We start from the raw sequence: 19,010 nt of genomic DNA, 5'->3' as shown, positions 1-19,010 counted from the left end.
GTAACCCAAGGTGCGCTTTCACCAATGGGGCCTTCCCCTGCAAAAAATTGGTTGTAATAAAAAAAATGGGTTGTAATACAAAAAATGGGACACACACTTCAGGGTTTGACATGGTTCTAATCCAAAACGGTTTTAACCCAAAAAGGTTGCAAACCAAGGTACCACTGTACTGGCATCTCTGCTTCCAAGTAAAATGTTATTAGGAACATAACTTAAGCCTGAAATCCTACATATAAGTGCACTTTACTGGGAAGTAAAGGTAAATGTACCCCTGAACGTTAGGTCCAGTTGCAGACAACTCTGGTGTTGTGGTGCTCATCTCACTCTATAGGCCGAGGGAGCCGACGTTTGTCCACAGACAACTTCTGGGTCATGTGGCCAGCATGACTAAGCCGCTTCTGTTGAACCAGAGCAGCGCACGGAAACGCCGTTTACCTTCCCGCCAGAGCGGTACCTATTTATCTACTTGCACTTTGACATGCTTTTGAACTGCTAGGTTGGCAGGAGCTGGGACCGAGCAACAGGAGCTCACCCTGTCGCGGGGAGTCAAACCACCGACCTGATCGGCAAGCCCTAGGCTCTGTGGTTTAGACCACAGCGCCACCTGTGTCCCTACTGGGAAGTAGGTGTAGGGCTGATTTAATTCAAGATTTGCTTCAGAGTAGAGATATACTGCCACTGAATTTTATACAACTCAGTTCTAAAAAACAAATTTTTAAAAAGGTGACCTACTCCATAAGGTGAAATGTGAGATAATTATTTTTGGAAACTACCACTGGCACCCAAATACTTCAATAAATTTACCTGCTACCTTTAAATCTGCATTGGCATTTTTATATATAGCTTGCCCTGCTTTCAAAAGAAGATAGGCAGGAACTCTACTTAGAACTGGAGTTGCTATGCCCATTAAATGCAGTTGAACCCTTGCATTTCCAGCGCTGCATAATCCTTAGGCTATTTACTCAAAGGTTTACATTGTAAGATTTCCGTTTTGCTTCCTTTCACTATCCTGAAACCCCGCTTTAACCAGGCTCGATCCTTTTTTAAAGTAAGGCATAAGCTAATTGGACAACGTACAATCCCGCAATGTGTAAACGCAATTTATTTATTTTACATTGTTCCTTTAGCCCCCTCAGAATCCAGATAGCAGAGATTTAAAAAGAAGACAGGGACGGAGACACATGCGTCTATGGGGAAGATAGTCCCCGTGGAATTGGGCAAAATATTCGAGTTTTCAGAATGGCACAGAATAAAGAGTTACAGGTAGGTCTGACGTAGTCAAAACAAAATTAAAAAATCCTTCCAGTAGCACCTTAGAGACCAACTAAGTTTGTTATAGGTATGAGCTTTCGTGTGCATGCACACTTCTTCAGATATTTGAAGAAGTGTGCATGCACACAAAAGCTCATACCTAACTTAGTTTGTCTCTAAGGTGCTACTGGAAGGATTTTTGTTATTTTGTACAGAATAAAGAGTAAGGAAGTGGCTGCTTGGGGGAAAGCTGTACAAGGCATTTTCAAATACAGTCTTATTTAATTTAATTTCACACCAACTCCTTCCAAAACTACTGACCTAAAACCCTCATTCTAAAATCATAGCTGTAATGCTGAGCAGCACCTTGCATTCTTTCAACAAACTTCCTCGTGGAACAGCAGCTCCCCACCCACTCTTGTTGCAAGGTAAAGGCTAGTGGGGAAGCAAATTAGGTGCAGGGAGAGGAAGGGCGATCGTATTTCTCTCACAAACACAGTTAAAAATAAGGAACAGGGAACAAAGGGTTAAAACCTTAAACTCGCAGCCCCCCCGGGCAGGGAAAGTTGCACGTGACTGCATGGAAGGTATGCCGGCGGAGGGAGAAAACCTTTAAAGTGCTGCTGCAGCAGCTGCCCCTACTTTGCAAACGTAGAGCGCCTTTTCCAGAAACTTTACGAACAGAAGCGGGAGAAGACCATGCAGAAGATTTGGATCCGAGGCGGGCGAGTGGTGAACGCGGACTGTTCACAAATTGCGGATGTGTACGTGGAGGATGGGAAAATCCAGGCGGTGGGGTCGCATCTCCAGCTGCCATCCCTAGCAGAGGTCCAGGTGATAGATGCCTCCAACAAACTGGTTCTGCCCGGCGGGATTGATCCTCACACGCACCTGCAGTTCCCCTTCATGGGCACGCAGTCGAAAGACGACTTCTATCAAGGGACAAAGGTAATTATTGTCTTTCTTATTGTAACAGTGCCGGATTTACCTATAAGCTAAACAAGCTTAGGGCCCCACTCTCTCGGCCCCCCCCCCAAAAAAAATTAAAAAACTGGGTGTACATTTTCAAAATATAAGATAAAAACCAAATAAAATAAAACATACATACAGCAACAGTGTTCCGTGTTGTGTAGGCTCCTATTTGTTATGTGCATATGGCTTTAGATACCTGTTAGGTCTATAAATTACATTATAGCATATATTCAACACAAAAAACCAGCGACAATTTGTTGTTGACAAAGGACAGCTGGAAATATAAAGGGCCCCATTACTTTCAGTAGCTTAGGGCCTCATCAAACCTAAATCCATCCATCCATACATACATACACACAGACACACAACGAAGTGTGCGTGCACACGAAAGCTCATACCAAAATAAAAATTTAGTTGGTCTTTAAGGTGCTACTGAAGGAATTTTTTTATTTTGCTTCGACTCAGACCAACACGGCTACCTACCTGTAAGCTACACTTAACAAGGTTTATGAAAAATCGATTTAAAAGTCTCTCTCTCTCTCTCTCTCTCTCTCTCTCTCTCTCTCTCTCTCTCTCGTGTGTGTGTGTGTGTGTGTTCAAACAAATCATCCACATCATTTAGGATTCCCTGAATCCTTTGACTTCTCTCTGCCCTTCCATGGTTACCATTATCAATCTTTTTTTCCCAACTGCTTCCCTTATTTTCTCTAATTTATAAAGAAAAACAATCCTTTTTTTCAATAGTTTCTCGTAAATTGCAAGCATTACTCAAATCCTGCCAAAGTTTTTAGTTCTTTACAGTGTTCTCTTAAATACATTTTTTTCTCATTCCTTCTTAAAATTCTTCTCTTCCTGGCTTCTGATTTTCCCAGTCAATTTCACAATTTCGGCGTAGTGTGTGTATATAATTTTATTGCTGTTTTATTTCCTTGACATCTGATGGATGGGCGTTCCACAGGGCTCTCTGTTTGCTCACCCTCTTTCTTGGGGTGGTGCAGCAGGGAGAGTAAGGCCCAGCTGTGTGGCCCAAGTGAGCAAATGAGAGACACCTGTGAGGCAGCCTCTGCTTGTTGAACTTCCTCCTTTCTGGAGGCACTTCCAGATTTATCAGTATTCCAGGTCAGATTCAATCACGTCCCGGCAAATTCATGTTGTGCGATTATAGTTGCTTGGTGTGCCCTGCACAACAAACCCACTTCCCATGAAAGTTTGGGGAAACACTTGCTTTGATGGGACAGTTATTTAGCCTCTGGAAGCGGATTAGGATAAATGCTCAACAAACAAGATAATCTGGAAGTGCCTTGGGTGGCACAGAATGGAGGATATTGCAAATTCATAAAAAGTCCTAACGTCCAGATATCTCCCTTCCTCCTCCTTTCTGTTTAAAATCTGCCTTTTAGCAACCCAGTGTTTCTTTTCCTCAAAGCCTTCTGCTCCTTATCTCCAGTCCAAATAACTGGGATTTGTCCTGATATCAACACTTTGAAAGATCACTTCCCACACGTTTGCAGGACCTGATAAATGTTTGCATAGAACTTCCTTCCTAGAATTTAATGGCTACAGATCAGTCAATTGGAACACATGTTGCCAGTTCTTCACATAACTTTACTGAACTGCTGAGATCTGTTACACATTAACAAATAATACCTCCCTATTTTAACACCTCTAGTTCTTCAAACAATGGCTATCCAGCAATAGCTTTTTCTCAGCCCCACCACACCCCATGATTTGCTTGACATGTCCAGCCTGAAGATGTGCTGATGAACTTGACAGTTAGCTTGGCCTTGCAAGTCAGTTATTATTAATATTTATTAAATTTATATACACCCCGGAACACCCCGGAACTCGTACGTTTTGGCTCCCCAACAATCGAAAACCAGAACTCAGTGTTTCCGTTTTTGAACCTTCTTTTGGATACCAAACATCTGACCAGGCTTCCACAGCTTCTGATTAGCTGCAGGAGCTTTCTGCAACCAATCAGAAGCCACGCTTTGGAAGTCGAACGGACTTCCGGAACAGATTCTGTTTGACTTCCGAGGTACTACTGTACCACTTTCATCCAAAGATTCAATTGGTCCTACATACTTAAAATCTTGTTAGATTTCTCCCCCAACTGAGTTAATCAGATACTTTTATCACTATTTGTACTTTTCTGACAATCCCTCCCCCAACCAATGTGTGTATATCAGAACATGAGAACAGCTCTGCTAGATCAGGCCAATGGCCACCTAATTCAGTTTCCTCATCCCCAATACCTGTGGCAAACCAGATATCTGTGAGAGAAACCCTCAAGGAGGACCCAAGCACAAGAGCTCTCTCCTCTCCTCTGGTTTCCGGCAACCAGTATTCAGAAGCGTTACTGCCTCCCAATGCAGAGGTCGAGCCTAGCATCATGGCTATTTGTAGCCTTATTGTCCACGAATTTGTCTAATTCTCTTTTAAAGCCTTCCAGGTTGGTGACAGTCACTGCATCTTGTGGAAGTGAGTTCCACAGTTTAACTATGCGCTGCGTGAAGAATTACTTTATTTTATTGTCCTAAACTTTCCAACACTCAGCTTCACTGGATGACTCTGAGTTCTAGTGTTACAAGACAGAGAAAAACTATTCTTTGCTCATTTTCTCCAAGCCATGCATAATTGTATAAACTTATATCTATATACACATATAAGTATATTTAAAGAGGTGATCTAGAACTGAAAAGCCTCAATCCATAGTAGTGTCGCATGTGTATATGTGTGTGTGTCCCCAACAGGGACTCCACGCTTCTAATTCCTGAGTGATGGACAGAAATTGAACAGCTGCGGCATTTCCAGGAGTAGTGATAACAGTAATGCAAAGAGCTGCACCTGTTCAGCTTCTGTTTCTCAGGCAGCTGTTAAGGGCATCAAGATGCTGTCCTCAAATAACAAAGTAAACTGTCTAGCCTAATCCAGAGAAGCATGTTGGAAGGCACTTTTTAAAAACTGTGGTTCTCTCCCCACATTTTTGTTTTGTTTTGAATGACACACTCTCTGTATCGCCAAAGCAGCTGCTTTCAAAAGCCATTTAAGAGGCCTGCAGTTTGGTGGCCAGTCCGTGTCTGTCCTGTGGGTATATATTCAACCAGAGATTGTGTAATTTAATTGCTGAGGACCATAGTACATATGACATTTGACCCGGATGCATTTTTCCTTGTTTCATAACACTAGAATTTATGGCCATCCAATGAAGCAGAATGCTGGAGGATTCCGGATAGATAAAAGAAAGTATTTCTTCACACAGCACATAGTTAAGCTATGGAACCCACTGCCACAGGAGGCAGTGATAACAATCACCTTTAAATTTGGGAGGATAAAGCCATGCTGGAAACCACAAGAGGGGAGAGTGCTCTTGTGCTTGGGTCCTGCTTCTGCTTGGCCACTGTAAGAACAGATGAGCCACTGGCCTGACCTGACCATCAGGTCCAGTCGTGTCCGACTCTGGGGTTGCGGCGCTCATCTCGCTCTATAGGCCGAGGGAGTCGGCATTTGTCTGCAGACAGCTTCTGGGTCATGTGGCCAGCATGACAAAGCTGCTTCTGGCGAACCAGAGCAGCGCACGGAAATGCCGTTTACCTTCCCGCTGGAGTGGTTCCTATTTATCTACTTGCACTTTGATGTGCCTTCGAACTGCTAGGTGGGCAGGAGCTGGGACCGAGCAACGGGAGCTCACCCCGTTGCAGGGATTTGAACCGCCGACCTTCTGATCAGCAAGCCCTAGACTCTGTGGTTTAACCCACAGTGCCACCTGGGTCCCTCCAGCAGGCTCTTATTACATTCTAATTCAGTTGCATGTAGCTTTGCCTTGCTTCGCTGTGTAGGGGGCTGCAGTCTTGAGTAGCAGATCTCAGCAGCACCAGCAGGCACCGCTTCCATTTTCATTTCCACCAGTGCCCTTAAAGAAAAAGAAAAAGAAAATTTCAATTATAATTAAAGAGAGAGAAAATGAAAGCCTCACAGTTGATGTTGGCAGTAGCTCAGTTGGTTAGAGCATGGTGCTGATGATGCCAAGGTTGCAGGTTCAATCCCCATATGGTACAGCTGCATATTCCTGCTGTTGCAGGGGGTTGGATTAGATGATCCTCAGGGTCCCTTCCAACACTTATGATTCTATCCTAATTCAAACATACTGTACATAATAATATTAGGCAGTCCATATAGTTGTTTAAACAAGATCAGTGGTTATCAGGCATGCCCTGAAACAGAGAAAAGGCAGTGAGATTTTCAGACCACTAAGTAGCAGAAGGTGGCTGTTTGTCCTTCCAGCCTTGCTATTTGCCACCACAAAGGCTCACACAATCCACTTTCGTTCATCAGTGATACAGCATGGCTGTGCTTAGAAATTAAAATGACAGATCTCATCCAGCCAGTGCAGCTGCTATCAGCCCCAGTAGGAACATAGGCAGCTCCCTTATGCAAACCTATTGGAACATCTTGCTCAGTATTGTTCACACTGATCGGCAGCAACCCTCCAGGGTTTCAGGCTAGGAATCTGTGTCAGTTCTACCTGGAGGTGCCGGGGATTGAACCTGGAACCTTCTGCATGCAAAGCAGATGTTTGACCAATGACCCTTCTACAACCATTGTTGCCAGGTGAGGATGCCAGAGCCCACCAAAAGAGGAGGCATCCCAAGCAAAGTGTGTTTGCCTGGGGCCCCCCTCAAACCTAGGGCCTGCCCTCAAAAGACAAATAGGGAAGGAACAAGTTCTTAAAATCTTTCTTCACTTGGCAGTGAGGTTTTGTAGGTGCCAGGGGAACACCACAAGGGTGCCGCTGTGACAGTGGGCACCACATCGGCGCCCCCTGTTGTGTGGTGCTCTCCCTCTTCAGTTTTCCTCTCCTTCAAAGCATAGCTTTGCTTTCCCGTCCCCCACCCCGGATGAACCCAAGTGGGTTTTTGAATTTGCTGTTTTCTGTGCTTTGTCTTGTATTTTGGTACGCACTTAACTTCCGATGGATTTTCTGCACAGGAGAGGGTGGTTATTAATTTTTATTCTGTTGCAAGAAACAGTGTCAGAATGCTTTGGATAACTTTCTGAGGGAGTTCAAGGGTCACCAAAGCACTCCAAAAATATTTTATAATTGTTTGGTGTGCCAGCCTTGACACATAGGGTAGGATTGCTGACTTTGCTCTTTTAAACTGATTGACTGGGATGATGGGTTGACCCAAAGTTTTCCAAAGAAACGTAGATCAATAAATTTACTTTGGATCTCTCTTCCTCTCTAACACACGAACACACATGCTGAAAGATTCATTGCCTGCATAATGTAAGCCTTTCTATTAAACAAGCTAAGCATTCCTTTATTGATGTCATTGCTGTAAATATGGAAAATAATTCGCACATTTCAAAAAGGAAAGTAGTATAAGGAGAGCTTGTATTCAAGAGCGTGGCTCCAAACACACATAGACGCCTTAAACCGTGTGATATAATCACAGAACCAAAAGTCCTGCTGGTTCACCTAGTTCAGGTTTTATTTTTGTTTTTTTGCATTGACCAATCAAATTTCTCCAGAAAAGCCCACAAACAGCATGAAGGCAATAAGCTTTCTTATTCCCTAGCACAGTGTTTCCCAACCTTGTGCCTCCAGCTGTTTTCGGACTACAATTCCCATCATTCCTGACCACTGGTCTTGCTAGCTAGGGATGATGGGAGTTGTAGTCCCAAAACATCTGGAGGCACAAGGTTGGGAAACACTGCCCTAGCAAACAGTACAGAATTCAATTACGGTATTTACTGCTTCTTCCCATGGAGGTTCTGTTTAGCCACTACAGCTAATAGCTATTGACAGGTCAACTCTTGTTTTAAAAGTGTGCAATGAGTGGCCATCACCATGCCTTCTGATAGTGTGTCTGTGTATGCAAAGGAATTTCACCCAATGGCCCAAGCAGTGCAAGCTGTCCCGTGGAGCAAGGGAGTTTTCTATGGGAGCAAAGGAAACAGCACCATGTCTTGAACTATCGGTCCCAGCAGGAATGTAACTGCAGCAGAAGTTTAGCAAAGAAAAAGGACACCATGCAATTCCATCAGCAAGTCTTAACCTTCAGCAGTGCACCTGCCTTATGCACGTGACACACACTCTAGCCTGGATTGCATAGGCCAACAGCAGAGATCTAGGGCTTTCCCCCACTTTGCTTGTCCTGTCCCTGGAAAGCACAGGTCTGAGTGGTTTTCCACTGCCTGAGCAGTTTTGCCTTTCCCCCACTGCTTTCCCTCGAAAAACCCATTCCTTAGCACTAAATCATAGCAAACATCAATCTGGAAAAAAACCTCAGTTGTCGTTTGCTCTGATTCCACAGTTAAGGACTGGGTTTCCTCGGACTGTGTGGGAAGCGGTGGGGCAAGCAAAAGTATGGTTGAGTCCCTATATGATTTTATTTTGAAGCAGGGCCTTGGATTAGATGGCTTTTTGCATCTCTTTCAAGTTACTGAAGTTATAATGGAGCAGCTCTGGCTGCAGCTGGGCTTTCCTGATCCTGCTTCCATGATCTCGACCCAGAAGTGAGCAATATCCACGAGAAAGCATCTAAATTTGGGGGAGAGGAGGGGAATGGGAGATGGCAGGTTTTGTATATTGCAATGCAGTCTTCCCACCTGCATGCAGGTGCTTCTGCGTACAGGTCCCTTCAGTATTCCTTACCATTGGTCATGGGGAGCTGAGACACCCCTGCCCACACAGATGCATGTAGGCTTGAACAGGCCTAATATCATATTGGGCATTGAGAAATCAGTCTGACATTTGGATAAGGTAGAGCCACTAACCTTTAAAGTCAACAGTTCATCTAAAATCAAATAAGGTTTGACGTTAAAATAAACAGCAAGGAACCCCACTGTTAGCAAAGTTAGTAAAACATCTGCCAGCTGGCAAGGATATTCCAGGGTCAGCGAAAGTTTGACATAAGTTACACAAAGGAGCAAATCCACTGTCCACTGATGTGTGCTTATGTAAATAGTATATTTGTGTAGCTCCGCTGTCTATAGATTTCATGGCGAACTGTGAGGCAAATTGAGCCCTTGTGGAAGCCATGGGTGAGGGCTCCTGCTACTCCCAGCTATTCAAAATTTAAAGATTTCCTTTCTTTTTTTGATCCTCTTTGCTGAAATTTTTTTGTGTGTGGTTTATGCCAAGAAATAAAAAGCAAATAGGAATGAACAAGGTGCACTAACCAAAATGAAACATGGACGAGAATGTCTACCCACAAACTCTGAGATTACAACAAAAGCAAGAGAATTGTTAGAGCTTTCTACCTACCTACCTACCTACCTACCTACCTACCTACCTACCTACCTACCCGGGATGTGCGCCAGCCACACCCCCGCCTGCTCTACACCCTCCCCCACTGGAGCTTGAAACTCTGCCACTGGTCTACCCCCGACTTGCCACTGCCTTAAATCATGTTAGCATCTCTGTTAATTATATCCCTTACATAACAGTACAGTACACTATGAAAGATATAATGTCATGATTGCTTGTGCCATTATATGACACGATATGTATACATGCACATACACACATTTATACATACAAAGACACATACGCAAATTTATATAAATGCAAATCAGTTTGCAAGAGTTGCAAAGCAGTAAGCAAATTAGGAAGGATTTAGGCTCTTTAGGGGGACCATGATATTTTCCCTAAACTGGCCCATCTTTAAAGAAAACCTGAGAAAACAAGGATATATCTTGTTGCAGTCCTACACAGTGAAGAGATTGCCGTTGTGGTCAACCACTTCACTGCACAAGCAGAAGTTCTAAGGGCACAATACTCTCCTGGGTTTAGTTTCTTTTGGAAGGAGGTCACATGCTTATGGCATTTTCTAACGGTAGATTTTATTTACAAATGTACAGGTGGAACAGGTACATCTTAGATCTGGAAAAGCCCACTGTTCCCACAGTGAGCTGGTGTATGCACTGTACCTTCGAAGCACTTTGGGAGCAGAGTTTTCCCTTCAAAGATTTCTGCACTGTGTAGTTAATCCAACCCCACCCTCCAGTTAAAATTCCCAGCAACCCTTAACAAACTACAGTACAAGGGAACTGATCCTGTCCCTGGAACTTTCTGCATGCAAAGCAGATGTTTGACTCAAATAATGGGGAAAGTGCCAGAATTTTCTCACATGGCCTTCTTAAATCTAAAATAAAAGCATAAAATAAAATAAAATAAAATAAATGTATATTTTATGTATAAATGTTTACATAAAATAAACATGTAGTAGATGCATGTTTTTATTGCCCTGCTGTGCGCACTTGTATATTAATTGATTTGCAGCTGGTATCTGAGAAGCCACACACAGCTCATTGGTCAAGGAGCAAACGTCTTGCAAAAACATCTGCTTTGTCTATAAAAGTTATTGTTGCTATTATTTATTAAATTTGTATACTGCCAGTCACAATAACAAAAACGTAAAGATCCAAAGTTTAGGAAAGAGGTTGTTGCAGTTTGCAGAGTAACAAAATACTTTAGTGTTCCATGTTTTGCTCTGGTAAGTGCCATTCAAAAAAAAGTTTATTTTAAGGGTCAGTAATATTATTTATAAAGGGACCCAGGTGGCGCTGTGGTTAAACCACTGAGCCTAGGGCTTGCTGATCAGAAGGTCAGCGGTTCGAATCCCTGTGACGGGGTGAGCTCCCGTTGCTTGGTCCCAGCTCCTGCCAACCTAGCAGTTCGAAAGCACGTCAAAATGCAAGTAGATAAATAGGAACCGCTACAGCGGGAAGGTAAACGGCGTTTCCATGTGCTGCTCTGGTTTGCCAGAAGCAGCTTTGTCATGCTGGCCACATGACCTGGAAGCTATACGCCGGCTCCCTCGGCCAATAATGCGAGATGAGCGTGCAACCCCAGAGTCGGTCACGACTGGACCTGATGGTCAGGGGTCCCTTTACCTTTACCTTTTTAATATTATTTATAATAATTCAGCAAAGAAATAAATCTTGTACCAGAAATGGAAGGATCCCTGGAAGCTGTTGAATCCGTTTGGTAGACTTTAAAATAAGTGATTTATTGTTCAAAGTGGCAGAACTGGCAGATTTGCAGTCTTTGGCCTTCCCCCCATTGAGTGTTGGCTATGTAATTTCTTAACATGTAAACATTCCCCAGATTAATCATTTAAAAGCAGAGTAAATAACTAGAAAGGATCAGAGGGCTCAGTTTCATATAACACCTATTGCAAAAGTGAATTTAATGTTTGCTTTTGGTCTAATAAATAAAAAGTATGGCATACCTCTGTCTGCAGATATAAATATATATATCTAACGAGACACGATGAGGTTAAAGGGCAGAGAAAGGATGGATATTCCCTTGCATATTTCCTTTAAAATGCTTACATGCCTCTTTTTTATTTGATTGTATGACATCAGAAGACTGGATTTTGGTAAATAAAATCTTACTTAAAAAGTAATTTTTTGGTAAATAAAATCTTACTTAAAAAGGAAATCAGCATGAAAAGGTGCATCAAGACTGATAAACGTGGCCCAGAAACCTTTGCTGACTAAACATCCAGGAGCTTTTGCGCAATGCTCATTTAAGAATATTACTTTGAAACACAGAGAATTTTGGCTAAAAGCTGTAACCGGGGGGGGGGGGGTTGCTTGGTTTTCCAGGAGTAGCAGAGAATAGCTTTATTCCTCAACCTTTCCTTACTCTCCCATCCTAAACTGGAGACACACCCACCCACAACCAAGGGATGGGTCTACAACTTTTGTTTGGCCCTGTCAGCCAAGCCAAAAATTGGAGCCCTTCCACCTGTCATTTCCGATAGAAAGGCTATGGGTATGTGTGTTGTTGGCTTTGGACAGTGGCTTTGAATGGTCCCCCCAACCCCCTTCTCCCTAGGGATGCTTACCCCAGCCCATTTCAACCCCCAGGTTCAGTTAAAAGACAACTCAGTATTACAGAGGCCCACCAGCCACAAAATGGTCAAGGCAGAGTTTGGCATAACCGGTGGCAGTTCCTGACATCACTTTCTACTGATATCTAATCCATCTCAACCATTGCTGAATGGTTTGCCACAGCATTTTCCTGGTGGCAGGGAGTTCCATAGCTCAGCTTTCCCTCATGCGAAGTTCAGGCATTTGCTCTGGAGGTCTTGTGACAGCCTTCTCACTCAATTTGTTGATTTAGAGCAGGCACCCCCAAACTGCGGCCCGCCAGATGTTTTGGCCTACAACTCCCATGATCCCTAGCTAACAGGACCAGTGGTCAGGGATGATGGGAATTGTAGTCCAAAACATCTGGAGGGCCGAAGTTTGGAGATGCCTGATTTAGAGGCTCTTAAGTGGAGACAGCTTTTCCCTTTTCCCTTATCTGTCCCTACACGCCTCAAAAGATGTTCCCCCCATCTTCTGTCAATTCTTCTCTCATTCTTTCCACACCCAACTTCTAGCTTAACCCACCCAAACTGCCAGGGTAATTCATGCCTCCTCATTGCTCCTTTCACATATTTACTTCTTCCTCCTGTAACGATTTCCTCTCTTGCCCCATTTCCTCCCTATTTCCAGTTCATGTGTGATTAATAACAATATCAAACTTTTATGCCACAGAAAATTTCCTTCAGCCCCTCCTGTGGCCTTTCCCCCTCCCTGTATGGAGTGCGCACATGCAGGATGCTGCACATGTGCAATCAGTACGCACAGCTGCTCCATGGGCCACCGCTCGCACACAGCGGCTCATTACAGGCTGCTGCTCGCGGGACAGCCTGCACGGACTGCGTATGTCCGTACGGCACGGGGAGGCGAGGGGCAGAGAGTGGAGCCTGGGGCGCCCCACGCCCATCATGTCCCCCCCCCCCCGCTATGCGTCTGGGTGAGACCTGGCTCTTAGTTTGAGAAACACTGCCCTAGGCGATTCAGGCCATTCCATTAAGAAATCAACAGTCCACGTCACCATTATTCTGCATTCATTAACCCTGAGATTCATCTGCCGTTGCAGTTCTCTTACTTGATTTTAGTCCCTTAAAACGCTTTCAGTTCTTTCCCCTCTTATTATCATGCTCTTCACTCTTCACCAGCTGCCCTCAGTAATTTTGGGGTCGCCTGCAGGTTATGTATGCCGTCTCCACTCCTTTGTTTACACTATTGCCCTGCCTCTGGAGAAATATATTTCCTGCCCCTTCAAATGGGTTCCTCAGCAAGCATCCCAAGGGGCTTTGGTTTCTAATGCAACGCTCCTCGGTATTGCAGGTGCCATATTTCAAAGTCATCACTTCCACCTCCAGTATTGTTCTGCTGATACACAGATTTGTTTTTCCAGCTCAGCCAGCACTAGGGAAACAGCTCCTGCTTAATTGTGTGCCTAAGGTGCTTCTGGCTCCCTTTCCCCCCACATTCTGCATACCGTCTGCTTGATGAGGCTCAGCAATGCTGCAGACTTTTCCATCAGGATCTTTGGTGCAGCACAAAACCTCTGGCCTGTACACACACACACACACAGACACACATACCACGTGCAACACATGCATGCTCCTGTTTCCAGTGTATTATGTTGCTGAAGGTTCTCCGGTGAAGTGCACTTCATGTTAGGTTCATGTTTGCTGCAACTAAAGCCACATATTTGCACTCTAAGATCCATTCATTTGCAGCTGTGTTTGTTGAGAAGAAGCAGTAGCCTGGAAACCACAGCCAACACTCACAGAACTAGCTGCACGGCGGAATTAGTACAGGACCTTTTTAAATAAGTGTTTCTTTATTGAAAATTTTTGATATAAAATACAATAAAAAATCAAACTGATCTAAATAACAAAAAGTAATAAAGGAAACCAAGGAATGAGAAGAAAGGAGAGGACTTTTCTACCCTGCCTTTCCTGCAGGGACCACCTTTCTCCCAACTATCGCCTTCCTGTGTGTGTCTTCTTCAATCCAAGATAAAGGACTTCTAACAGAGAAAATAGAAAAAATAAAATAAAATGGAGGTACTTCTGCCTCTCTGTCTGTCAATTATATGTATACCAATTATTCAAAGTATTTAACATATGGTGGAGTCTCCTTCTTTGGAGGTCTTTAAGCAGAGGCTTGACAGGCATATGTCAAGAATGCTTTGATGGTGTTTTCTGCTTGGCAGGGGGTTGGACTGGATGGCCCTTGTGGTCTCTTCCAACTCTATGATTCTATGATTCCTGTAGTTAATATCCTTCCCCCACCATTCTGCAAGATGCCTTTCCCCAAACTCCCTTCCCAGAAGTCAGAATCCATGGTATCCAGTATGCTTCACTTTAGTCTCTCCTTCCAGTGCTTACCATCAGCACAACAAAAAATTTCTTTCACCTATATAATTGTATAACTCATATACAGTAATTACTTAGTCAACCTCCAAGCTTCCCAATAATCAGTGAGCCTGGGCTTGACTAGCTACAGCTAAAATGAGAAAATTGATTCTCTCCTATCACACACTCACACACAGACACAAACAAGTGAGGATGGTCGTGACGCTTTACTTTCTTTACAATAGCATAAAATTGTGAGACAGAGCATGGTGGGAATTGTAGTTTTGAAACTAATACTTCAACAGCGCCTGAATTTTAAGCCTCTCATATTTTGCAAGGGACTGAAAGGGTAATCAGGAGAAAGTTGAACCTTGCCACACTTCCATCATGGCCAATCTCTTTTTCTTTTTTCTTTTAGGCTGCTGTAGCAGGAGGCACGACAATGATCATTGACTTTGCGATACCTCAGAAAGGCTGTTCTCTCATTGAAGCCTATGAGAGATGGAGAAGCTGGGCAGATCCCAAAGTCTGCTGCGATTATGCACTTCATGTGGCCGTCACGTGGTGGAGCGACAAGGTAAGCAGGAGGCCAGTAGCATATTTGTTCCTTCATGTGTGTCCAACATGTGCCAAGGTCAGATGCCACGAGTTGCATGGAAAAGGGTGTGTGTGGCATTCTTGCCAAGTGACCAAGGGCCCAGTTGTGACACATTCAAATTTGCCTCCCTTCCTCTTGCTTCTTGCTTCTTGCAGCTACTTGTGTTCATTCTGTGTGGGCGAGGTACATATTTTGTGCTGTTTTAGATTGTTATTTTTCTTTGGACGAAAACATGATGGGTTGTGTGAGATGAAGTTGCTGCCTTCACCCATGGACTTTTGCTTGCTCAGTGGTCCTTCCCCTCCCTCTTCTCATTCCTGCACACTCCACAGATTTCTTTTAGGGGTTCTGCCTGCTTGCTAGAACAGATTTGACATGAGGGTTATGTTTCTTTATATATATACAGTGGTACCTCGGGTTAAGAACTTAATTCATTCTGGAGGTCCGTTCTTAACCTGAAACTGTTCTTAACCTGAGGTACCACTTTAGCTAAGGGGGCCTCCCACTGCCGCCGCACGATTTCTGTTCTCATCCTGAAGCAAAGTTCTTAACCTGAGGTACTATATCTGGGTTAGCGGAGTCTGTAAACTGAAGCATCTGTAACCCGAGGTACCACTCTCTGTGTGTGTGTGTGTAATTTTATTAAATTTTCTGATTTATGTTTCAAAATATTCATTTAAGCAACCTTAAATCAATGACTTCCCTTCTTCTCCTTCATTTTCCGTACCATACATCCCTGCATATTTTACATGAACTAAACCATGCAGTAATCCATTGTTACATCCATCAAAACTTGTTTTCACTGTTGAACTTATCTTAATGCTAGCAGCATTTTTAAATGAATACAGTTTTCACCCATATATTCGGTAAACATTTTCCAGACTTCTTTAAACATACATTCTTCTTGTTCTCTTACTCTGTATGTTAAATCTGCAAGCTGCGCGTATTCCATCAGTTTAAGTTGCCATTCTTCTTTGGATGGGACCTCACTCGTTTTCCATTTTGGGACTAACAAAACACGGGCCACAGTAGTAGCATACATAAATAGTTTCACAAGCTTGCGTGAACAGGACAACTTCTTTACCTACAACCCTTAGTATTTTGTATCTGTATTCTTTTAGTGAAGTGTTTTATGTATTTCGTATTTCATAACTTTAAATTGCTTCAGGACACTTTTGGATGTGTGAAATGATATATACATGTAATAAACTAAATTTTCACCATGCTCAGGAGCCCAGGGGTGAAGCCTTCCAAGATGGGTGTGCTAAAGTAGCCAGAGGATTTAGTCCTGGGATTTTTTTTTTAAAAAAAGCTTATTTAAAAGTGATTTAATTATTAAAAAATTAATTGAACGATACTGTAATAGCTCATCTCTTTCATAATAAACAAGAATTCCAAAAATACATAACCAAAAAAGAGTCCCTACGGGAATTATTTCATGTCATTAAAGTATTGCATATGGTAATTATCGGTTACAACATTTCAAAGAGAAATCTTACTGTCTCCTGAAGAATATCCTGGGAAAATTTGGTGTTCTGCCAATCAAGTAAAAATATCTCTGTCAAATAATACACTCAAATAATTTAGCCAATCAGATGGTAGGATTTGATGCCGAATAAATTCAAGAGGATATTGTGAGGTTTGAACATTTAACAATTTCTTTGTTGTTTTCAGGTTAAAGAAGAGATGAAAATCCTAGCCCAGGAAAAGGGTGTAAACTCCTTTAAGATGTTTATGGCATATAAAGGTGTCTATATGGTTGGAGATCTTGAGTTACACTCTTCCTTTTCTACGTGCAAACAAATTGGTGCGATTGCTCAAGTCCATGCAGAAAATGGGGATCTGATTGCAGAGGTAATTATCTATCTCCAAGGTGACACAGGAACATTCCTCCACCCACCCTGCAACAGATTGCAGCAATACCTGTGTATTTAAGATTGTAACGATTCATAAATTACACATCTTTTGCTAACAAACAGAGGGCAGAGGGGAACTGGACATGTTGGTCCAGCCATGAAGCTCCGGCACCGGGGGCGGAGAGCAGGCGGGGGCGGGGCTGGCACGCATCCTGGGGGTGGAGCACGATGCCCGCAGGGGTGTGGCACGTGTTTTGGGGGTGTGGCGCACCACCTGCAGGGGCATGGCACACGTTCTGGGGGCATGACGCCCAACGTGGGCAGGGGGGCAGCCGCGATGGCACCCTACCGGGATCGCGCTGCCGGGGGCGGCGTGCTCCCATCACCCCCCTCTTCCTGTGCCCCTGGTCCTGCCATCTCTGCCGCTCCTGACCTTCCCACATTCAATTAATGTCTGGAGGGGCAGCCTACATGTCTTCAGCTGAAAGTGCATTGTCTTCTCATATGATTGGCAGCCCTGTGTTATTGGGGCTCTGTCATCCAGAGGAGCCTATGTATGCACAGCCAAATGTTCATAACATGGGCGTACCCAGCGCGGGGCAGGGGGGGCAGCTGCCCCCCAGAAGCAAAAAAGGGTAAAACAGGCAGGGACGCTGCCAGCTGTGCTCCACCTCGGTCTGCTCGGCTGAAGTGAAACGGCGGCAGCGGCAGCGAAGCTGCCTCCTTCAAGGGAAACCTGGACCTGGACCTGGGCTAACTTCAGCCCACACTCCTTCAAGTCACAGCGAGCACAGCACAGAAAGTGCTGCCCCACAATGCTCCGCAGCACTTCATTTGCATGTATGTGGGCTGAAGTCCAGGTCCAGGTTTCCCTCGCCGGAGGCAGCTTCACTGCTGCTGCCTCGTTTTAGTCACTGCTGCTGGTAAAGGAGCGGGCAAGGCAGAAGCGCAAGTGCGGGTGGCTCCGTGTGCCACCTCGGCAACGACTGGAAACGGCCCCCTCCCCTCTGGGGGGCATGAACATTGACCATGCCTCCTGGGGGGATCCCGGCCATGTCATCACCAGCCAGCCAATCGGGTGGCTGGGGGTGTGGCGGGGTGTGGCTGGCGTGCCCCCCTCCCCAGTTTTGATCCTGGGTACGCCCATGGTTCATAGACTCCCTCTCAGACTTTCACCAAACATGCTGTTAGAAGAGATGGAGCTAGTGGGAGATGGTGATGTTGAAGGCACATAGGCATTTGTTCTGATAAATTATAGCTAACTACCTGTAAGTTGCTAACCATCACAGTACAAATGATTTTCAAATCTTGTACTTATTGGGTTTTTTTAATTACTCGGATAGCTGGACCAGAGTTACAGAGAAGTCATTAATTTTTCCATTGGTAGCAACATTAACTTCTGTGTCGCTGTGGCTGGCCTGCAGGGTGCAAAGAAGATGTTATCCCTGGGAATAACTGGTCCAGAAGGGCACCAACTGTGTCGCCCCGAAGAAGTGGAAGCTGAAGCCACGCTGAGAGCAATCACCATAGCGAACTCGGTGAACTGCCCTCTCTACGTAGTTCATGTAATGAGCAAGTCTGCAGCCACGGTGATCGCAGATGCACGAAGGCAAGGTGTGTTTTTGACCCAGCGTGTTTAAAGATTGTGCAGAGGTGCTGCAGAACCAGTACCACTAAGATCTCAAGGTTTGACATTTCATCCCTGGGTGTCAGGCAGAAATAGATAAAACTCCAGGGGTGTACGAGACCTCCATATCTTTCTGGTATAATTCCTCTGTGTATTCTTGCCACCTCTTCTTGATGTCTTCTGCTTCTGTTAGGTCCTTACCACTTTTGTCCTTTATTATGGTAATCTTATACTTTATTATGGTAATCTTCTATACTTTAATACTCTAATTTTCTGGGAACATTTAGGGGACTAGCTTTGGGAAGGAAGTGTGAGGGCTCTGGGACGCTACCGGACCTATTGCGCCTCCTTCACCAAGCCCGGCGCCTCAGTTACCCATCTTTGGGAAGGCAGCGCATAAGCATGGTGGTGCCTTGCTTACGGGTCTGTAGGAAGGAGTTGTGAGGACTTTTGGAGGCCAGTAAAAAGGGTGCACTCCGCCTCACAGCGTG

The 19,010-nt window shown here is 44.3% G+C and overlaps 1 protein-coding gene across 3 annotated transcripts in view; it reads left to right on the top strand.

Moving 5' to 3' along the window:
• Positions 1-1,826: 1,826 nt before the first annotated feature.
• Positions 1,827-19,010, top strand: part of DPYS (dihydropyrimidinase) — a 42,525-nt gene continuing 25,341 nt past the window's right edge. For 2 of the 3 annotated variants that reach the window (XM_035124701.3, XM_060277667.2), the window contains exons 1-4: positions 1,827-2,199; positions 14,857-15,015; positions 16,711-16,890; positions 18,317-18,506. In XM_035124701.3, coding sequence (XP_034980592.3) covers positions 1,951-2,199; positions 14,857-15,015; positions 16,711-16,890; positions 18,317-18,506 — 778 coding nt within the window. In that variant the 5' untranslated portion in view covers positions 1,827-1,950. Of the gene's footprint in view, positions 2,200-14,018; positions 14,148-14,856; positions 15,016-16,710; positions 16,891-18,316; positions 18,507-19,010 lie in introns of those variants that run through there. The other variant, XM_088675816.1, reaches the window with a different exon arrangement.

This window comes from Zootoca vivipara, chromosome 8 (assembly GCF_965207765.1).
Source record: "Zootoca vivipara chromosome 8, rZooViv2.hap1.1, whole genome shotgun sequence".
Classification (NCBI taxonomy): Eukaryota; Metazoa; Chordata; class Lepidosauria; order Squamata; family Lacertidae; genus Zootoca; species Zootoca vivipara.
This window is presented reverse-complemented; position numbering and strand designations above follow the sequence as displayed.